General features: G+C 31.1%; 1 protein-coding gene across 2 annotated transcripts in view; it reads right to left on the reverse strand.

The window, feature by feature from the left end:
• Nucleotides 1-20320, reverse strand: part of GMDS (GDP-mannose 4,6-dehydratase) — a 741723-nt gene that overhangs the window by 374768 nt on the left and 346635 nt on the right. For both annotated transcript variants that reach the window (XM_074199506.1, XM_074199507.1), the window contains one exon: nt 13470-13597. In XM_074199506.1, the coding sequence (XP_074055607.1) occupies nt 13470-13597 (128 nt within the window). The remainder of the gene's footprint in view (nt 1-13469; nt 13598-20320) is intronic.

A 20320-nucleotide genomic window follows, 5' to 3' on the forward strand; every position in this document is an offset into this window, starting at 1 on the left:
AATCAAATAAAATGTATCTATGTTAAAACTTTTATTTCATTACTATAATTTCCTCCTGAGTATATGTTAATGTAAAATATCTTATCTAGACAACAGGCCTGGCACTTTGGTAGTTTGGCTAAAAAGATTCTCTGAAAAAACTCTAAGAGACTCAAATTCTAAGTCATGTAAAAAGGACTTAAAATAACTTTTTTTTTTTGCTAAGGATTCACAGTCTCACCGGAGAGAGCAAGTACTAAAAAGTACTATTTCTTACATGACTAAGTTATGGGCTTTTGTGGTAGGTCAGTAGAAATTGAAATATTTAATAGTCTTCTGGAGAAGACTGCAATGGGAGGAGAAGTAGAATAATGCTATTATCCATAAGGATCTGAAGGGCTGTCAGCCAGAAGAGGGATTAGACTTGTTCTGTTTGGGTCTGCTTGCCTCCCAGAGGCAAGACCTAGGAGCAATGGGTAGGAGATTGAAAAGAGGCAAATTCCCTTTATGTCAGGAAAACCATCTTCACAATTAGGATCATCATAATGTGGAATATATCACCCTTTTAGTTGTGTTCAAGCAGAGATTATATGAAAACTCATTAAACATACCATAGTAAGGATTCATTTTTAGGTTCAGATTGAACTATATGGCCACTTCCAATTCTGAAAATCTGATATTTTTGTGAAGAATTAATACTTGGAATGCAATCACAAGTCCAAATAAAATAAGATCTTCAAACCAGTCAAATGTAATGTGAGGACTGGATCTAGAAATAAAATAAAATATATCTTCAAAAATATGAAATAATGGAAAAAGTGACCAACACAGAACATATAATAGAAAACTTTAAAGTAAAAAAAAAAACAAGAATTAATCATGGAAAGTGAGCAATAGTAGAACATAAAAGAAAACCTCAAATAATGCATAAAAGCAACTAGCACCTGATAGTTGTCCTTTCTCAAAGAAGACCATGACATCAAGGGAGGTGATGTCATGACAAGTATATGAACTGAATTTGAGTGAGGGGAAGCTGTGCTAAGTCACCAGTCCTTCTTTCTCCTCTGGAGTCATCTGGATCAGGTGATATGAACTAAGATGACTGGAGATGGTCCTGGATGCGAGACAATCAGGGTTAAGTGACTTGCCCAAGGACACACAGCTAGCAAGTGCCAAGTGTCTGAGGCAGGATTAGAACTCCAATCCTCCTAACTCCAAAACCAGTGCTCTACCCATTCTGCTACCTGGCTGCCCCAAAGCAAACTAGAAATACAATTAACAATTGAACACCAAGTAAAATATTTAATGTAAGAGTCATTAAATTTCATTCTATGAGTCAAAATTGGATATTCGGAAGAACAGGTATCTAAAATGAACATACAGACCATGTTGGAGGAAGAAGTTAAGTTACAATAAAGAAACTATATGATAATCCCCAAATTGCTATTGCTTCTTTGTCAAATTTATTTGCATAATCTGATGTAAAAGTTAACTGAACTTCTTTCATTAGGAAAAGGAGAAAAAACCCAAATCTCTAATTTATTCAGCTCCCTTGTTCTATACTATAACAAACAAACAAATAAAAACAAAAACACCTCATCAGTCATAAAAAGTAGGTGGGACAGGATGCCTTATATCCTAGGGTGCTTAATAAATGTTTTTGCAATGAATGTAGGTCTATGAATGTGAAGACATTCTCTAAAGTAATAATATGTTGGCTTATTTATGAATTGAATTGATAAGTGAAAATCAATACAATTTATGGGAGTTATGTTCAAAATCAGAGAAAAAGATGAATTTCTGAATCAATACTTCTAAATTCTCAGGCAAAGAAAGCTAAATCATTAAATCAAATGAATGGAGTTATTGATCTGTATGCTTCAAAGTGCTTCTACTTACATATCAGGATAGTATATTTGTTAATATAGTACATTATTTGTAATATATTACAATACAAGGTTAGAAAACAATGGGAGCTGAGACTAAGTAGGGGAATTAATCAGGACAAGAGGAAACAGGCCCACTTTTCAAATTTCATATATTATCTTCCTATAATTTTTGCTTGTAACAAGAGAGAAAATATCTTTAAATATAATTTGCTACTATGAAATGAATTCAGAATTGATATATCAAGAGAATTGTATGCAAGGTAGAACACATCCTTGCTCTAATAAATACATGGAAGATAATTCTTTAATAGAATATAATCCCAATAAATGAGCTATATTTTTATACTACATACATGAGAACAAGCACACAAAATCCAACACATTGCATTCTTTGAAAACTCAGGCATAGGAGAAAATAATTATGACTTTGAGCAGGAGACACCCAAACAAGCAATAGTAGGAGTAGGTGGGAGATTAATAGTGATGCTTTAATTGTAAGGCTTTCATACCATGTGAAATCGTACAACAGAGAGAAAAAGGAACTAAATATTTTACATGGCTTTGAGGAATGACTGGGGGAGTTGTTTTAAGTATTAATGCCATATATCTTTTTGAGGAACTTTAATAATCATTTCAATGTGAGGCTTAAATCTATATTTCAGAAACCTAGTTTTCAAACAACCTCTCAGTATTTTCAAGACTGCAAACCAATCTGACTAATGGAAGTCACAATTGACCTTTTTTGCTCCCAAAGAGAAGGGGAATAATTAACTACATCTACAATTGGCCAATTTGGGGCACAATTAGTTTACAAATATATGCTATTAGAGGCACAATTTCCTGGACCACAATACTAGTTACAATAAAATTTGATCATTGCCAAAGTATAGAAAAATTTTAAACATAAATAGGGGTAAATTGGTACAAAGAAAATAGTGACATGTTCAAGTTACTTAACTGTTAAATAAAACTGTCAAGAACATTATGAATGCAAAGTATCTGTTCCAAACAAAACGGTCCAAACTATCAACTTTTCTACTGAAAGGATCCCCACACCCTAGTCTCTCAATTACTGCAGTTAAATGATAAAGTAATCAGTGCAGCAGATCACTGCATCAATCAGGACAGATGGAATCTGATTTCCAGATCAAATTGACTTTAAAAAGCCATTAATTATCCCAGTTTAAGACAGCTAAATGTGAAAGGTAAGGAAAAACAGAAGATAAAAATGTAAATGTTACAGAATCCATGGCCAGGAATAAAATTTCCTTTTTCCAATGCTAAAAAAAAAAGGCACTTTGTAAAGGCTGAAACTTTGAGAAATGGGAAAAAACAGTGAGAATAAATAATAGGAACAGAAAGTAAAACCTGCCTTTTTCCAGAAAAGATTTTTATTTTAACTAAAAGATTTTTAAAGCATTCTGTGAAAGCAATCAAGCCATTTCAGGACTGTATGGGTCAATGGTTTGTAAGAATAAAATGTTTAATTCTAGTAAATAATTTTCTTCAATAAGGTACTTTTTATACACATATGGTAAAATAGGATGTGTGTATGTGAGTGTATGAATTTTGACTTTTCAGTTGTCCCTTTAAATGTTTTGAATGAGTTCAAGTCTATATGAAAACTTGCACGTGGAGTTAAAAAGGGAGAGACAAACAGTTTATAGTAAAATGCTCACTGTGAACACATAAGTGGCACATTTTATATAAAATCTGACTGATTAATGCTAAAGAATACAAGATTGAAATCCCCAACAAATTGAAGGGGGAAAAAATTGTAGTCATGTACATTTCTCTTTCTCAGTAAAATCATCATCTGAATTTCTTTTGATTGAAAAAAATGAAGAATTTTGAATTTCTTTTAGAAGCAAATGTTTATATATCCTGCCAGGTTGCAGATATAACATATTATAAAAATCATGCCAAAAGATCTAAATATGAAGGTAACATGTCTCAGGATTTGACCTTCAGAATTGCCAGCAATCTATCCCTGGTCTTGTAATAGTCATATGATGGTCTGAAATACTCTGATGACACTAAACACCAATGGGAGTGACTGAAGGGTGGAGTAGAAACTTCTACTTTAATGGCTTTAATTAGTATCAATTAGGGCTTTAATGGCATTTTCCACAAAGTTTCACAACAGATCTCCACAGGTACCACACAGTTTGAACATGTAAACCCTTTGTCTTTTGAATTTATTTATTTATGTATGTATGTATGTATGTATGTATGTATGTATTTGTTTATTGATTTATTTATTTTACAATGAGTACTTCACAAAGTCTGAAATGTTTCTCAAGCTTTGGTAGCCCACATTCAGTCTCAGGAGACTTACACATTTAATACTTATCTCTAAATTTATTTTTCGATGACTACTTCACAAAGTCTGAAGTGTTTCTCAAGCTTTGGTAGCCTACATTCAGTCTCAGGAGACTTATGTATTTAATACTTATCTCTAAGCAAAGAAAAATAGAAACATGTGTACCTCTTTTTTAAAAAAGGGATAACACCTCTCTGTCTTGAGGAGAGTCAACTTTCAAATATTTTCACTATCCTCTATTATAGTACTCCCCGAAAAACAAAGAACTAGCCAAAAAACAAGTCTGCTGGCTTTTCATTTTTTTCTTAGCTTCTTTAAAATAACATAGTGAGATCTCCTGAAACATTCTATAATATACATCTGAAATACAACACAGCACAAAATGATTTTTAATGGTAGTAGGAAGAGCAGCATGAGAAATGTGTCTTATTGAAAGAGAACAAATTTGTTATCTTTTTAGTTTTTAAAAATAATAGACTATGATGTAATTTTTCTCCTAGTAAAGGATGGTATGCATTTTTTCTTGCCTTGAAAGTCTTTAGGTTCTTTTTTCTGCAGTTATTTACTTTATTATATATAATTCATAAGTAAAGGTGTTATTAATCAGTATGCTTCAGGTATTTATAAATATTGCATCATGTAGTGTATATTTGTAATTTAATTCACTTTGAGGGGAGAGAGCATATACAAAGATACAATATGTTGTGCAGTGAATAATTATTCAACCAACCCACATAAAAATCTAATATATAAACATATAAATATATATCTTATATTAGACCCACTGAACTTTAATAAACTTCAAGAATATGTGAATTCTCTGTAGTAGAGAAAACGAATACAATAATTAATTTTGTCCTTTATGACAAAATGGAAAAAGGCATCATCATCATCATCATCATCATCATCATCATCATCATCATCATCATCATCATCATCCCCACCACCACCATCACCAACACCTGTTTAATAGGATTCTTCTCTGGGAAATCTTTCCAGGCATTTATAATGTCTACTTTTGTGGTATATGGATAATGAGAATGCCTATGAGAGAGACAATTATGATACTGATGATTCTATGGCAGTAAGAAGACTCCACATAATTCTACAGCATGCCATTCATTTTATGGCATGAGTAATGTATTTACTTGTCTTTTTCTATTTTAAAGTTATCTTTACTGACCCTTTGATACTTCAGAAGCAAAGAAAGTAAAGCTGCTCTTCTGTATACATTAGAGAATGTTTGTTTCAAGTTAAAAACAGGCTTCCTTTGGAAGTGCTTTCACAAGTTTTAATAGTATTTTTCTTTTCCCCTTTTTTGGTATGAATAAGCACTGGTATTGCTAGGGGCAACTCATTACCATCAGATTGATAGATGAGGCACAAGTGCTTAAGGAAACAAGTTTTAAATCTTTGCATTACTCTGATAAAACTCTAACTGCCATTCCACCAAAATGGGTCACTCAGAGAATTTAATTCCCCTCATTTTTACAACTCATGAAATCTGAGGATGATGAAAACGGGAATACATTTCCATATTCATAGAAGATGGGAAAAAACATAAACATAACTTCTACAAACAGCTCTTCCCTGCCATTCCTTCTAGGATTACCTCCCATTTATCTGTATTTATCTAGTATGTGCTGGATTATGTATATATAAAATATACATATACACATATATAGTGGCCCTCTTTAAACTCGAAGACATGAACTGGTTTTTGTGCGGGTTTGTTTGTTTGTTTGTTTTTTTTGCTTTATATTATTAGTGTAAAGCATGATACCTAGAATAAGTAAAGGCAAAATGATTGCTTGTTAAAGGATTGGTTGATGACTCTGGTTTCCAGAATAATAGATAGAGAGAAGAACAGTGGAGATGATTCTGTGAAAACTGACATAAGTTGTACTTATATTCTCCATATCAGGGGTGTCAAATACATGGTTCATCATGAGTGCAATCAAATTAAAATACAATTGGGAAATAGTTAACAAAATAGATAAAAACCAATTGAATATAGATAATAACATATGGTTTTGTAAACCAACATGTGGCACAGAGAGATGCTTATGTATGATTTAGTGACTCTCATTGCTATTATAATTTGATATTACCACACCATATTTCTTTGTTGTTTGTTCTCTTATAAATTTATTAAGTGTAACCTACCATTTCATGTCTGTCTTAACCCATGGTCAATACTTCTTGCTGTTATTCAGTTGTTTTCCAGATATGTCTGACTCTTAGTTGATCCAATTTGAGGTTTGATTAGAAAAGATACTGGAATGGTCTAATTAGGAAACTGAGGCAAGCTTGGTTAAGTGACTTACCAAGAGTCACACAGCTAGTGAGTATCTGAGGCTGGATTTGAACTAAAGAAGATGAGTCTTCCTGACTACAGACTAAGACAATCTAGCTACTATGTGACTTCCCAGAAAACTAAAAATTTCCTAAATCACACTTTTTTTTTTTTTTTGCAATGCAGTGGGGTTAATGACCTGCCCAAGGTCACATGGCTAGGTAATTTTTTTAAGTGTCTAAGTTTAGATTTGAGGTCCTCCTGACCCCAGGGCAGGTACTCTTTCCACTGTGCCAGCTAGCTGTCCACAAGACAAACATTTTAAAACAGTACTCAGCAGAATACTTCCAGCCCTAATTTTGTCAAATGGTTAATATTTATAGAAAAAAATCAAATTGTAGTCATCAAGTGACTAAAAGTTTGACCTCTGTACCTCTGAGATCTGTCAGCTTTAGCTGTCTAGCTTTGTCACTGTAGAAGAGATAAATAGCTTCTTCCCATTATTTTAAGTCTAAGGGAAATGAACTAGTTATATCATCTCACAATGATTTCAGTCTTCTGCTTCTTTTCTTATTAGGATAACTGTAATCTGAGTGAAGCTACACTTCTGTTCCTATCATTTTCAAACTGTTTTTGCAATGCTGTGATTTCATTTGGTTCTTTCTGGCCTGATCAAGCTACAAGTAACATGGCTTAAGTACAAGAAACTTTTGTCAAATGGCTAAATTTAAAATAGAATTATAACCTCAATTGAATCTTAAGAAATGAAGTAACAGTAAGATGACTTATCTTCAGAATTTTGGTTTGCAAAAGATATTGCTGAGGTTTTTTTTAGGTTTTTGCAAGGCAAATGGGGTTAAGTGGCTTGCCCAAGGCTACACAGCTAGGTAATTATTAAGTGTCTGAGACCAGATTTGAACCCAGGTACTCCTGACTCCAGGGCTGGTGCTTTATCCACTGTGCCATCTAGCCACCCCTGCAAAAGATATTGCTAAGTAAGTAATGCTAATATTTAAACATTCAATTTCGCTCCTTGGAGACAAATGAAAATATAATGTACAAATAGTGAATTGATTATTTATGAAAAAAATATTCATAATGGGTTTATTTTATGGCATATGATATACCAATGATTTTTTTCCTTTCTTATCAACTAGAAATATTAGTTGAAAACTAATATCTACTTAAAGTCTTTATTAGCAACTTACATAAGGGCAAAAAAGGGGAAGGGAAACAATAATAATTTGAAAGTCTAATCTACACATGCTGATTACACCTGAATCAGCAACAGGAAATGACTGTTGTTTAAATTGTCTCAAAATATTTACAGGACAGGAGCAGATCTTAATCATTAAGCCTCACTTTTTTCCCCAAAGGGTTATTATTATAATATCCTCTTTACAGATGGGTAAAGTTAAGGTTTGGCAGTAAGCCCAAGGTCAAGAAATAAGTCCACTCAGAGTTGGAAATATCTATACCTATATTCAAACATCAAAAAAAAAAAGGCTTCTAATTTTTGTCACACAATATTATAAAGAGGTATATAAGGAACTATAGTTAAAGATTTTATTAACAAGATAATGTTGCAAATTTATTAACTTGAGAGATTAATATAAATTAAAAGCACATATGCAAATAATAAATTTCCATTTGTTTTCTGAAGTAGTGCTTGAAATTATTTTTACTTTTCTAGTTATTATGAAAGAAGCTGTTGATTGCCATTTTGGCAACATTTACATTTTGGTCATGCATCTCTAAGAACTGTTTTAAAAATATAGAAATGTCAAGAATAGCTGATTTTATTACTACATAAAGATGAACTCTGACTTTCTAATGATACGTCTCTGAAATTTAGACTTTAGGCCAGTCTCAGAAAGTATAACTATTTATAAGGCCACAGAGTTCACCTCAACTATAAAACGTAAATTTGGATACTTACTCCACAACTCAATCACTGAGAAAGTCAAGATCAAGCTTTGTGAACCTCAGTTTCCTTTCGAAAAAAATAAGTATCATAAAACTTGTCCAAGTAAGAATATGGATGCTCTGTGAAAGAGTTTTTATAACATCAGCATGTGTGATTATTTGGGATGCCAGTTGAGTCCCAAACAATTTAGAAATTGTTTTGTAGAACAAATCAGGCCTTTAATTCCAAGGAGAATAACTTAAATGCTTGGACATGTGTCATTCTGAGTAAAATCTAAAACTTTCATATTCTTACTAAAATTCCAGGGTTCCTTATTCTTGTTCAGATAATCTGAAAATTGGAGCTATCAGTTTTCTTAGCTTGTTATATAAAAATGTCATATTTAAGTACCATAAAATTCTACTCTGGGGAACTGAATTTTCACAAACTTGTAGTTTTTGAATTCTTTGTGCCAAATATTTCAGAAAACATTTGGGCTGGAATCTTTAGGCCGAGCCCTGAGCTCCAAACTCCAAACTCAACCCACCAGCAGCTCTGACCTGATTGCATAAGCAGTGCAGGTGGCTATGGAAATGAACATGGATGATAATAGTGAGTTCTAGACTCATCTTTTCACTTGTTCTTATGTCTTTCATCACACACACACACACACACACACACACACACACACACACCTTCAAATTTGTTTTGTTCTGAAATATTCTCCCTGGCAGTTAGGTAGCCTAGTGATTAGTCAGATGGACTGTTCAAGTCACTTAGTTCTATTTGCCTCTGTTTCCTCATCTGTAAAATGAACTGGAGAAGGAAATGGCAAAATACTCCAAGCTCTTTAAAAAAAAATCTCAAATGGGATCATGAAGAGTTGGCATGATGAACAGACTAAATGACAAAGATAAAAACAAAATGAGAAGTGATATTTTTCAAAACTCTCTCTCTTTATATATATATATATGTATATATATATATATATATACACATATATAGTTTCTAAAGAAATGTAAATTCTGGTAAACATGATGTTAATAATTACTAGAAAAAAGAACATATCTTAGTATTAAACTAATCCAAATATACAACTATGACTAACTCGTCTCCAGAATTTTAATATTTTCCAGTGCCAGCTATCAACAACAAAAAAACTTCTAAATAAAAATAAGAAAAAGTTTCTGACGCAATAAATAAATAAATAGGAAACTCTTTGTTTTCTTTCATTTAAAATTATCAGTTTCTGTTTCAATCACATCAATAAACAAGGAGACCAAATAGTCAAACAAGCACAGGAAATCTATAAGCACCTAAATATGAGGACAGTAATTTTTAGGAGAAAGTACATTTCAAACATGCTCATTCATGTTTTGCCACATAAATATTTTAAATATTAGCAAATAAATAAAGTTGAAATCATACATTTGAAGAAACTTGCACATATTGACATATACTTTAGGGCTGATACAGATTCAAATTTTTGAAAGTAGATACCTAAACAAAATACAAAGGATCACATTAAAAAAATTAGAAACAAAAAATATCAGGACATATAGTAAGATGTACACAAAGATAAACCAGATAATTGAGACTATTAAAATTGAATCAATTTTGCAAGAATAAAATTAGAAAAGATATTAAGAAGAAAAACTGTACGAGGGAGAAATATTTACATCAAATATTGCTGCAAAAAAGCTATTAACCAAGATACACAAGTAAATTGATACAAACATGTGTTGAGTCAATACCCAGTATACAAATGATAAAATAGATGTAAATAATTTTCAAGACGATTTCAAACTACAAATGATCACAATGAAGCATGTTACAAATTTTTAATAGTAAGAAAAATGCAAATTTAAACAAGCTTGAGATGCTACCTTGAACCACTCAAATTAGCAAAACTGGCATAAACAAAACAAAGCAGTAACAGTCACTGTAGGAGAGGTTGTGGGAAAAAAAGGATATTTTATATATGACTCATGTATTTGTAAATTAATTCACCCATTTTGGATGTCAAGTTGAATATTTTTTCATTTTTTAAAAAAATTACATCACCACAGTATTTCAAGTATTTCTCCCCTTCCCCAACAGTTATCTCAAATGACAATTACTAATTTTTGAAGAGAAAAAAAAGACAATGGATACATTGAAAAAGACTGAAAACATGCAATGTCTAATGTCTGTGGAACACCACTTCCACAAAAGGGCTAGTAGAGTATGTCTTATCATCTCTTCATTTGAGTCCCACTTAATCTTTATAATTTTGATACATTTACTTTTGATTTTTGGTGTGGAGTTGTTACTGTTTTATTGGCTCTGCTTATTTCACTTAATTCATATACATCTTTCCATGTTTCTCTGTATTACCACATATATAAATTCTTTCTTTGAGGGTGTGGTGTTGGCAGGGAGAAGCAATTGTGGTTGTTATTTATCCAGTGTCACAACTAGTAAGTGTCTCAGGCCAGTTTTGAACTCAGTTTCAATGCTCTATCCACTGCACCATCTAGCTGCCCCACATACATCATTTTCAGTGTATCCCTAATGTATACATTGTTAGCCTTTCTTCTTAGATGGATGCTTTTTACAATTTTTTTTTAAAAGGATCCTTGTTTGTAGGATTTTAATCATAAAAGCATGATAAATTTTGGTAAAAAGGCCTTTTCTGTATTCAGTGAGATAATCATGTGGGTTTTTTTGCATGTTTTATATTCTTGTTTTGGGTTTTTGTTTTTTTTTGCAAGGCAAACAGGGTTAAGTGGCTTGCCCAAGGCCACACAGCTAGGTAATTATTAAGTGTCTGAGACCAGATTTGAACCCAGGTACTCCTGACTCCAGGGCCGGTGCTTTATCCACTGGGCCACCTAACCGTCCCATGTTTTATATTCTTAATATGACTAATCATGTGGATTGTTTTCTTAATGTACATGCATTCTTGAATCCATGGTATAAATAGCACTTGATCATAATAAATGATTTTTTAGATAAATCACTGTAGTCTGACTGACTGGCTTTCATTTAAAATTTTTGAGTCAATATTCATTAATAACATTGGGCTAGGTTTTCTTATTTTACCTTTACCTGATTTAGGTATAAGGAATCTATGTGTGTGTGTTTAAAAGGATTCTTGAAGGGTCCATTATCAAATTTTGAGAATAATTTGTTTAAAATGTGTAATAACTGGTCATTAAAAATTTGAAAGAATTTTTCTGTGAGTCCATCCTGTGAATCCACTTTGATGGTTATCTTTAGACATAGATCTATTTCCTTTGTTGAAACTGGGTCATATAAAACCTCTGTAAGTTGTGGTAGCTTGGGTATTTTATATTTTCTAAGATATTCTCTCTGTTTCTTTTGTGTTCTCAATTTTTGTTAATATATAGCTGTGCATAATATATATTTATTATTCTTTGTATTTCTTCTGATTTTCTTGGGATTTCATGTTGCTATTTTAATGATTTTATTTTCTGTTCTTTTTAAAAAAATCTGATTGAACCCTTAGGTTTTTCAATTTTCTTTTCAAAGAATCAGCCTTTGTCATGGTGATTTTTTCTAATTCTAATTTTTCTACTTCCCCTCTAATTTTAATATCTCTTCTTTTATTCTTATTTTGTGTGATAATTTGCTGACTTTCTAATATTTAAAAATACATATTCATTTTATTCAATTTTTTGTTTAATTTTGTTAATACATATGGCTGCAATTGTATGATTTCCCCCCTCCAATGAGAGCTTTAGCTATATCCCAGAAATTTTGATTTGTTGCTTCATCATTTTCTTTTATATGTTTAATTACTTTTATGATTTGTTCTTTCATCCAATCATCAATTAAGATTTCAATCATTATCTTCATTTAAGTCATTTGTAATTTTCTAATAAATTTCATTAAGCTGTTCATATCCTTTTTGATTCAACTCCACAACCCCTCAAAGTCAAAAGGTAGAAACAAATATGCATTATATAAATCAAAATATTGATGGAAAAATCCCTTGTGGTAGTAAAAGATTGTAAACAAAGTAAGAGGCAATTGAATGAAGTAATGGCTGAAGCCAATATCTTATATGAACATAAATGGAATAATACTGAGGAATAATAAAAGATAAATGTGAGGAAATTGGAGAAATATGAGAAGATTCATACAGCATGAAACAAGTAGAACCAAATGAAGTATATGCATAATGATTTCAACAATGTAAATCAAAGAAATTAATCAAAGTTGAATTCTCATTAACTTAAAAATAAAGATTTTTAGAAATAAAACTAAAAACATCTTTCCAAGGTACAAAATAAGCTCATGAGATTACTAGGCTAAAACATTTTAACATTATCAAAATTCTGTTGCTATAGCAGATATTTTTGATAGTTTTCTTAATCAAACTGGGAAAGAAGAAAAGGATAGTTCTTCCTCTCTACTTAAAAATGAATAGGAAATAAAGACAAAATGCATCCCAAGAGATTCTTTTTTTAAAAAGAAAATTATTTTTTCCCATTTTCTTGGTCAGAAGATAGGACCTTAATAAAGATGTTATGTATAAACTCAAAATGAACTTGTTGTACCCCTTTACAAAAAAAAAAAAAAAAGGGAACGGTTGGTTCTACAAGTAATAACGCTGGTAAAGAAACTTGGGGATGTAAATCTAAATTTCTTGAAATTTGATCTTGGGTAAATTTTATTGGAAAACTGAGAATTGGAACTTGTGTTTAAGTCTGTGAATTTTTTATCTATCTCTTTTTGGAGATAAGAAATTATGAATTTCAACATTTTAGGGAGTCTAATCCTTGCAAAAGGTTGTTACTAAGGGAAACTATGTTCACATAATCTGCTCAGGGAAATTATTGGAAACATTTTAAAGGATTTCTTTTTTTTAAGCCACATGCAGTCTAACAAATATATTATTGAAGAATTACAGTTAAAATGAAGAGTAAAATGGGCTTAAATAAATTTATATAAGCAAAAACCTACAAGAGAGCATCAGTAAGTTAAATTGGCTCATTAAAAACAAGGCATTCAAAATATCAAGCAAACAAAAACACTGAGAAAAAAAAAGGCAGGTAGCCAATAGCTTACCTCAACATAGTCCTTGGCATGACCCCAATCTCGCTTGGCATCCAGATTCCCCAAACTGAAACTCTCCAATTGTCCAAGGTGAATTTTAGCTACAGAACGACTAATTTTTCGAGTTACAAAATTAGCCCCTGAAAAACAGACAAAAGATATTATCAGTTATATCCTAGTGAATGATCAATATTAAAAATCATAGTTCCTGGGCATTTACCTCATTCTTCAATCTATATTCTCCTTTTCCTACCTCATCATTCCTTAAAACAATGAAAACAACAAATCATTTGATAAAAGAGGAAGCTGGAACTTAGTTCTACTTTTACAACAAATATTCTTCTTGGTGGGACTTCCTTGCATTGCACACTGTTCCTCAATATACAGCCCAGGCATAACTTCAAGGACAAGCTATTGGAAAGTCAGGTTGTTTTTTTTTTTTTAAACACAAAATACAAAAGGGTTATATAAAGCAAAACAGCAGAATGTTAGACAGATAACTAGGACCTCCCTTGCCTATTTATGTGTTTTTTGATGGAACACATCTAATTTTCATATTTTCCCTTTTAAGAAAGGTATGATTTGGCCATCCAAGGTGTATGAAGAGGTGGCAGAAAGGGAAATAATTTCATTACTGAATGGGACATTGTTAAAGAAAAATAAAGGATTCAAAACAATCAGGAAAATTTTTTCGCTACATTTAACTTAGTAAATTAAAAACATTAAAGCTTCCTATTCCTATACCAGCCAACAGTCTCCACTTCCACAGTGGCTGCAAATTAACTGTCTTTCAAAGATTATTCATGGCAATGCTACCTTCGATGAAGTACTGTGCAAAAGAATGAGATATAGAATTAACATGAATGTTTCAAAATGATTGCATGAGATTATTTAAATAAAAACAATGTGATAGTCTTTATTGTTCTCTGGTCTTAAAAAAAAACTTTCAGAATCAGATATTAGCTTAGACCTCTGCATTCAGATTTTGCTATCCCAAGGCATAATAGGAAAGTATAACTTCAAATATATTAACATATAATTGTTTTTATATTTATAACTAAAATGAATAAAAATTGCAGTTTATAATACTTTTATGAATTCAATTTTACAATTACTTTGTAGATCACGCAAGAAGACTAATGATGAAAAAATTTGATTTTTAGATAAACTGGTATGAAACAAGAGTAATTTTTCTAAATATGTTTCTTAAATTACGGCAAGAAGCTTGACTATGGAAAATTCAAACATATTTCCAGATTCGCTTATTAAACAAAGTCATATTGTTCATTTCAGTATCAACTATGCCAAACATGATGAGAATACTCTAAGCAATATCACTGCATAGTAGTAAAATTATGCAATACTCCTTCTATCATAAATCATATTTAAAGTTTCATAAGTAGATATTCCAAAAATGAAAGCCTCATTATAATAGAATCACAGAAAAGTTATCTTAATCAGACCAGATCAGACTTCCCAAAGTAATTGTTGAAGATAAAAACTAATCTAATCTTGATAAATTTCATAATTGTCCATTTAGTTTTAGTATTAGCTAATATATTTTTAAACATTCAGCCTATTTTGACTAAATTCCACAAAAATTTATTAAAAGCTAGCCATGTGTAATTCATCTTTAGGGGAAAAAATGACAGAAATGAAAGAAGCCCATGAAATAGATGCCAGTCCCCTTTTGTACCAAATAATGTGTTGGATCCATAGGTCAGAAATAGTGGTCACACCAATGAGAAGCTAATGCTAATGGATGGAGCTGACCTCAGATCAAGACTTCTATGCGTTGACTGTCTATGTTATGAAATTGAAAAGCCAAGAAATGTTAAAAATGTCAACTAGAGCTACCGACATTATTAATTTATTTTTTAAAATCTCTGCTTGAATCTTTTGCATTCAATTATCAGATTGTCCAAGCTCTGTATACATACCTCCAACCCACTTCCCATGGCAAATGTCATATGCAGCCCATTTCACTTCGGTGTAACTGTTAGAATGTTTTTCCAGATATCAAGAGCTAGAGCCAGACACAGTCTCTTTAAGACAATAAATTGCAGATAAAGTGCAACCATTCAATACAGTTCGATACAGTTGGTTTTCATTGTTGTCCTAAGTATTTTATTTCAAGCACTTAAGTACATTCTAAGAAGGAATCTTTAGGTTTTCCCAGAATTTCAAAGCAGTTAATAACAAAAAAGTTTAAGTATAGAGTTTGTTCATCAGTAGTCTTCTATACCAATAAACAGGTCTAATCTCTATTTGGATTCCAATGTGGCCTTAGGTTAAGCTTGAGTTTTAAAGGAAAAAAATAACACTTAAAAAATTACTATTTTCCTCAAGATTATGAACTAAAGAACCAAAATCCTTATAGAATAAAGCTCGAAGATTATTCAATAGTGAAGGATATATATATATATATATATATATATATATATATATATATATATATATATATATCTTTTGTTTTTATATTGCATTCATTTCCTACTGGGTCTAGCACCTAGCTTCTCTTATAATTTTTTTAAAAGAAGAAAAAATGTTCAGCATAACTAACCAATTTATCAAAAAAAATGTTATATGCTGAGTTCTATCCCTATGTATCTTCCCTTATATATCTTCTTTGAGATCAAGGTTGATCACTGTAATTTTGTAACATTCAATTTTTATTAGACTGTTGTCCTTTCCATTTTTCTTCATATTGATCAATAATCATAGTTTCCCGTAGCACTGTTAATAGCTCACAGAATTCATATACCTTAACTTATTTAATCAGACACCAACTGACAGCAGTCATTTTGTACCTAGATCTTTGCTATCAAAAAAACAACAAAAAAAAATACTAGAAATATTTTGGTATATAGAGGAAGAAAACCTAGCAGTGGAACTCAAGGACCAGAGGGTAGCTTGTTTTACTCACTTTCTTTTAATAATTTTAATCTCCTTTTCAGAATGCTTGGTATAATTCACAGTTCAAAAGTGCATTCGATAATTTTTTTACAACCCCCTACAGCACTGATTATATTAATCTTTTGTCATTTTTACCAATTTTCTTGATATGAGGTGAAATCTCATAGTTATTTTGATTTATATTTCTCTTACTGTTACTAATTTAGAGTATTCTTTTATATTGGCTATTAGTTTACAATATTTTGAGAAATGATTTTTCATATACATAAAATATTTATCTATTGGAGAACAGAAAACTATATATAAGAATCTCAGCAGACCAAAAAAAAGACTTAAAAAGTCATATTTTAGTATTACCTATATTCTATTGTTGAAATTTCTCCATTAGATTTTAATCTATTACAGATTTACTTTGGGTGTTTTGAAAAAAAGTTATCATACTTTAATAAAAGATATTAGATATAAGAATGCTTTTCCTAGTAAACCACTTCCCTTTCTAACCTAGTTGCATTAATTTTTATAATCTCTAAATTGTCTCATAATCAAAATGATCTATTTCTAACTTTCATAATCACCTACATCCCATTTTTGAATGTGTATGAGAGACTCAATCTGCATCTTTTCTAATATTTTATGCTTTGACCTTAAACATTAATGTACATTTTAAATTTATTATAGAATGTGTATAAGATGTTGATCTTAAACCTAATGTGATTATGTCAATTACAGATTATTAATTTTAATATTTGAGTTTATTATATATATTGAGCTTAATTACTTCTATTTTTGTCTGGTCTCTTACACTGATCTACCTTTCTAATTTTTTTCTTTAATCAACACCACACAACTTTGATGATTATTCCTTTATAATAATATAACTGAAAGTCTGAAAGTACAATATCCTCTTCATTCCTACATAACTTCATTTTCATTGTTGTTCTAGATTGTTTGGTTCTCTGAATGAAATTCTGTGATTATCCATTGAAAGTTTGACATAGTATTAAATTTACAAATTAACTTAGGCAGTGTATCAATTTTATTATATTTGAGTTGCTCTTTAATTCTTTAAAAACCATTTTGCAGTATCTATATACAGGTAGTGAGTATGCTTCAGTAGACTGACTTCCAGTTATTTACATTTTTTGTTTTGAATGAGATTTCCCTTCCTTTTATTGACACTTTTCATTTTTTAATGCTGAATAGAAATGAGGTTCTTTTTTAATACTTTATTTTGTAGCCTTCAACTGTACTGAGGCTTCTTTCAATTGCTTTCTTTGCTGATTCCCTAAGATTTTCTAAGTAAATAAGGATAATTAAAGTAACCTTGGGAACTAAAAGTTCCCATAATAGAGATATCATCCTAGGGAACATATATGACTTTGTCAAGAATAAATTAACTTGGGGTGGCTAGGTGGTACAGTGGATAGAGCACCGGCCCTGGAGTCAGGAGTACCTTAGTTCAAATCTGAACTCAGACACTTAATAATTACCTAGCTGTGTGGCCTTGGGCAAGCCACTTAATCCCATTTGCCTTGCTAAAACCTAAAAAATTAAATATTAAAAAAAATTTTAAAAAAGAATACATTAACTTGTAAGGAGTTTGGTAAGACTCTAAATTTGATGACCATTTTACAGAGAAATTTTAATATCTGAATTGAATTAATGAAGCAGGCCCAAATGAGGATTTAAAGAATTGATATTACTTAATGAAGACAACAGTCATGTATTTGTAGAAATGATATTTGTATTTTATTGCATGCTCCTCAAGTTCAGGAATTTTGATTACTATTTTCTATATATTCTTTTTGTTTTAGGTTTTTTTCAAGGCAAATAGGGTTAAGTGGCTTGCCCAAGGCCACACAGCTAGGTAATTATTAAGTGTCTGAGACCGTACTTGAACCCAGGTACTCCTGACTCCAGGGCCGGTGCTTTATCCACTGCGCCACCTAGCCGCCCCTATATATTCTTAAAACATTTATTCATTGATTATATATAATGAATTAGATTTCATTTTCACATAATGATTTCTTTGAAATATTTCCATTATATTTTCTAAACATAAAAGTCAAACGTAATTAAATTACTTCTCCCAAAATTAGAATGCATATTTTCTAACAGACAGACAAAGAAGAAGCAAAAATAAATATCAACTTCATACCTCATTGTAGTTCATTATGCAGAGCACTTTGACTAGCTTTCTGTGAAAAATAATTTAAAGTTTTTTAGGCATTAAGTTTGTTTTCTAACAATGGGTGTGTCAAAACATGAAACGTGTGAGAAGTTCTATTTTAAAAAATGTTGTACTTATCCAAACTATATAAAGATTTTAATGGATTATGTAATGCATATCTTACTCTTATATACCATTTTACAACTGTATCAACAGTACCATTTTCAACTTAGTACAATTGAGGTTTGTATTAATAAATAAGATAATTTAAAATATAATACATCAAGATCATCAATGAAATAGTCATAAAGATCATTTAGTTCTGGGGCAGCTAGGTGGCATAGTGGATAGAGCACCGGCCCTTGAATCAGGAAGACCTAAATTCAAATCTAACCTCAGACACTTAATAATCGCCTAACTGTGTGACTTGGGCAAGTCACTTAATCCCACTGCCTTAAAAAAATAATTTTTTTTAAAAAAATCATTCAGTTCAATTCCCCCATACAATCCATGAATTCCTTCTATAAAATTCTCAACAATCAATTGTTTATTTTTCTCTTGAACATTTCAACATTAAGTATAAATAAATGCCCTTGTACTGTCATTTATTGGAGTTCTTAATAACATTCTCAAAATTACACAGAAAAAGCCTACTTTTTTTACTGAGTTTTTAACATGTAAAGGCAGATATTGAGCTATACTAAAGTATCTCTCTTCTAACTCCAAATACAGTATTCATTACACAGCACCAACAATCCTAACCAAACATTTCTAAATACTTCAAATATTTTGCATTTGATAGATTTCCAGACTTTTTGTCATTCTAACTGGCTACATATAGGTCCCCCTTAACTGAAAGGTTCTAATGGACATGAGTTTATTTTACAATTAGCAAAAGAGAAAGAAGGGTTTTTTTATTTGAATGGCTTTACATCATTAGAAAGTATTGTGCTAGCATTATGTTATGAAAATTGGTTTTCCTTATAGATTTAGAAGGAGGCAGGTCACGTGGTCCTATATAGAAGAGTCAACTTAGGGTTAGAGGGCTCCAAGTGATTTGAATAAAGGCATAGAAGTTTTTAGTAGCACACCTAGGAAGAACTAGGTTCTCTAACTACTCTAACTCATTCCACAGCACTAAGCTTCAGTACAGAAGAGTAGTCATCCTGTTTTTGTGATGCTTCCCCTTTAAGTCAGGCTACATTTCCCGTAGGGGAAGAAAAGGCAAGAAGATCACCTACTGTTTTGAGATCACTCCAACACCTAAACACAATGAGGTTGGTTAAGGGCAAAATTAAAGCCAAATTCTTAATTTCCTGGCTTTGTCAGTCTACTAGTCACATTTAATATTTTCATTCCTTTGTAAAGTGCTATCTATGTTGGGCCTCAAATATATTTTGTCCTTAATATTTTGTAAAATAGTCCAAAAGGATATTTTTAGGTTATAAAGTTCCTAAACTATAATTTAAAATGAAAAAATAACATTGAAGATAAACATGTAATACAAGAAAATATTATTATAAATCTTGGCAAAAAAATACAATAAAAGAATCATTTCCCACTCCCCAAAATACAAAAGGTAGAGATTATTTTTCCTCTGTTATTAATACAGTACCTCATACATGGTAACCATTCAATAAGGGTTCACTGACTTGACTTAGCAGGCTTTTTAAAAAAATGAACAAATGGTAAGTATATTTTTATAAATATTTTCAAAAATATTAACCAGGGACTGATGATGATGATGATGTCATCTAACATATTATAGAATACTTTA

Source organism: Macrotis lagotis, chromosome X, assembly GCF_037893015.1.
Source record: "Macrotis lagotis isolate mMagLag1 chromosome X, bilby.v1.9.chrom.fasta, whole genome shotgun sequence".
Taxonomy (NCBI): Eukaryota; Metazoa; Chordata; class Mammalia; order Peramelemorphia; family Peramelidae; genus Macrotis; species Macrotis lagotis.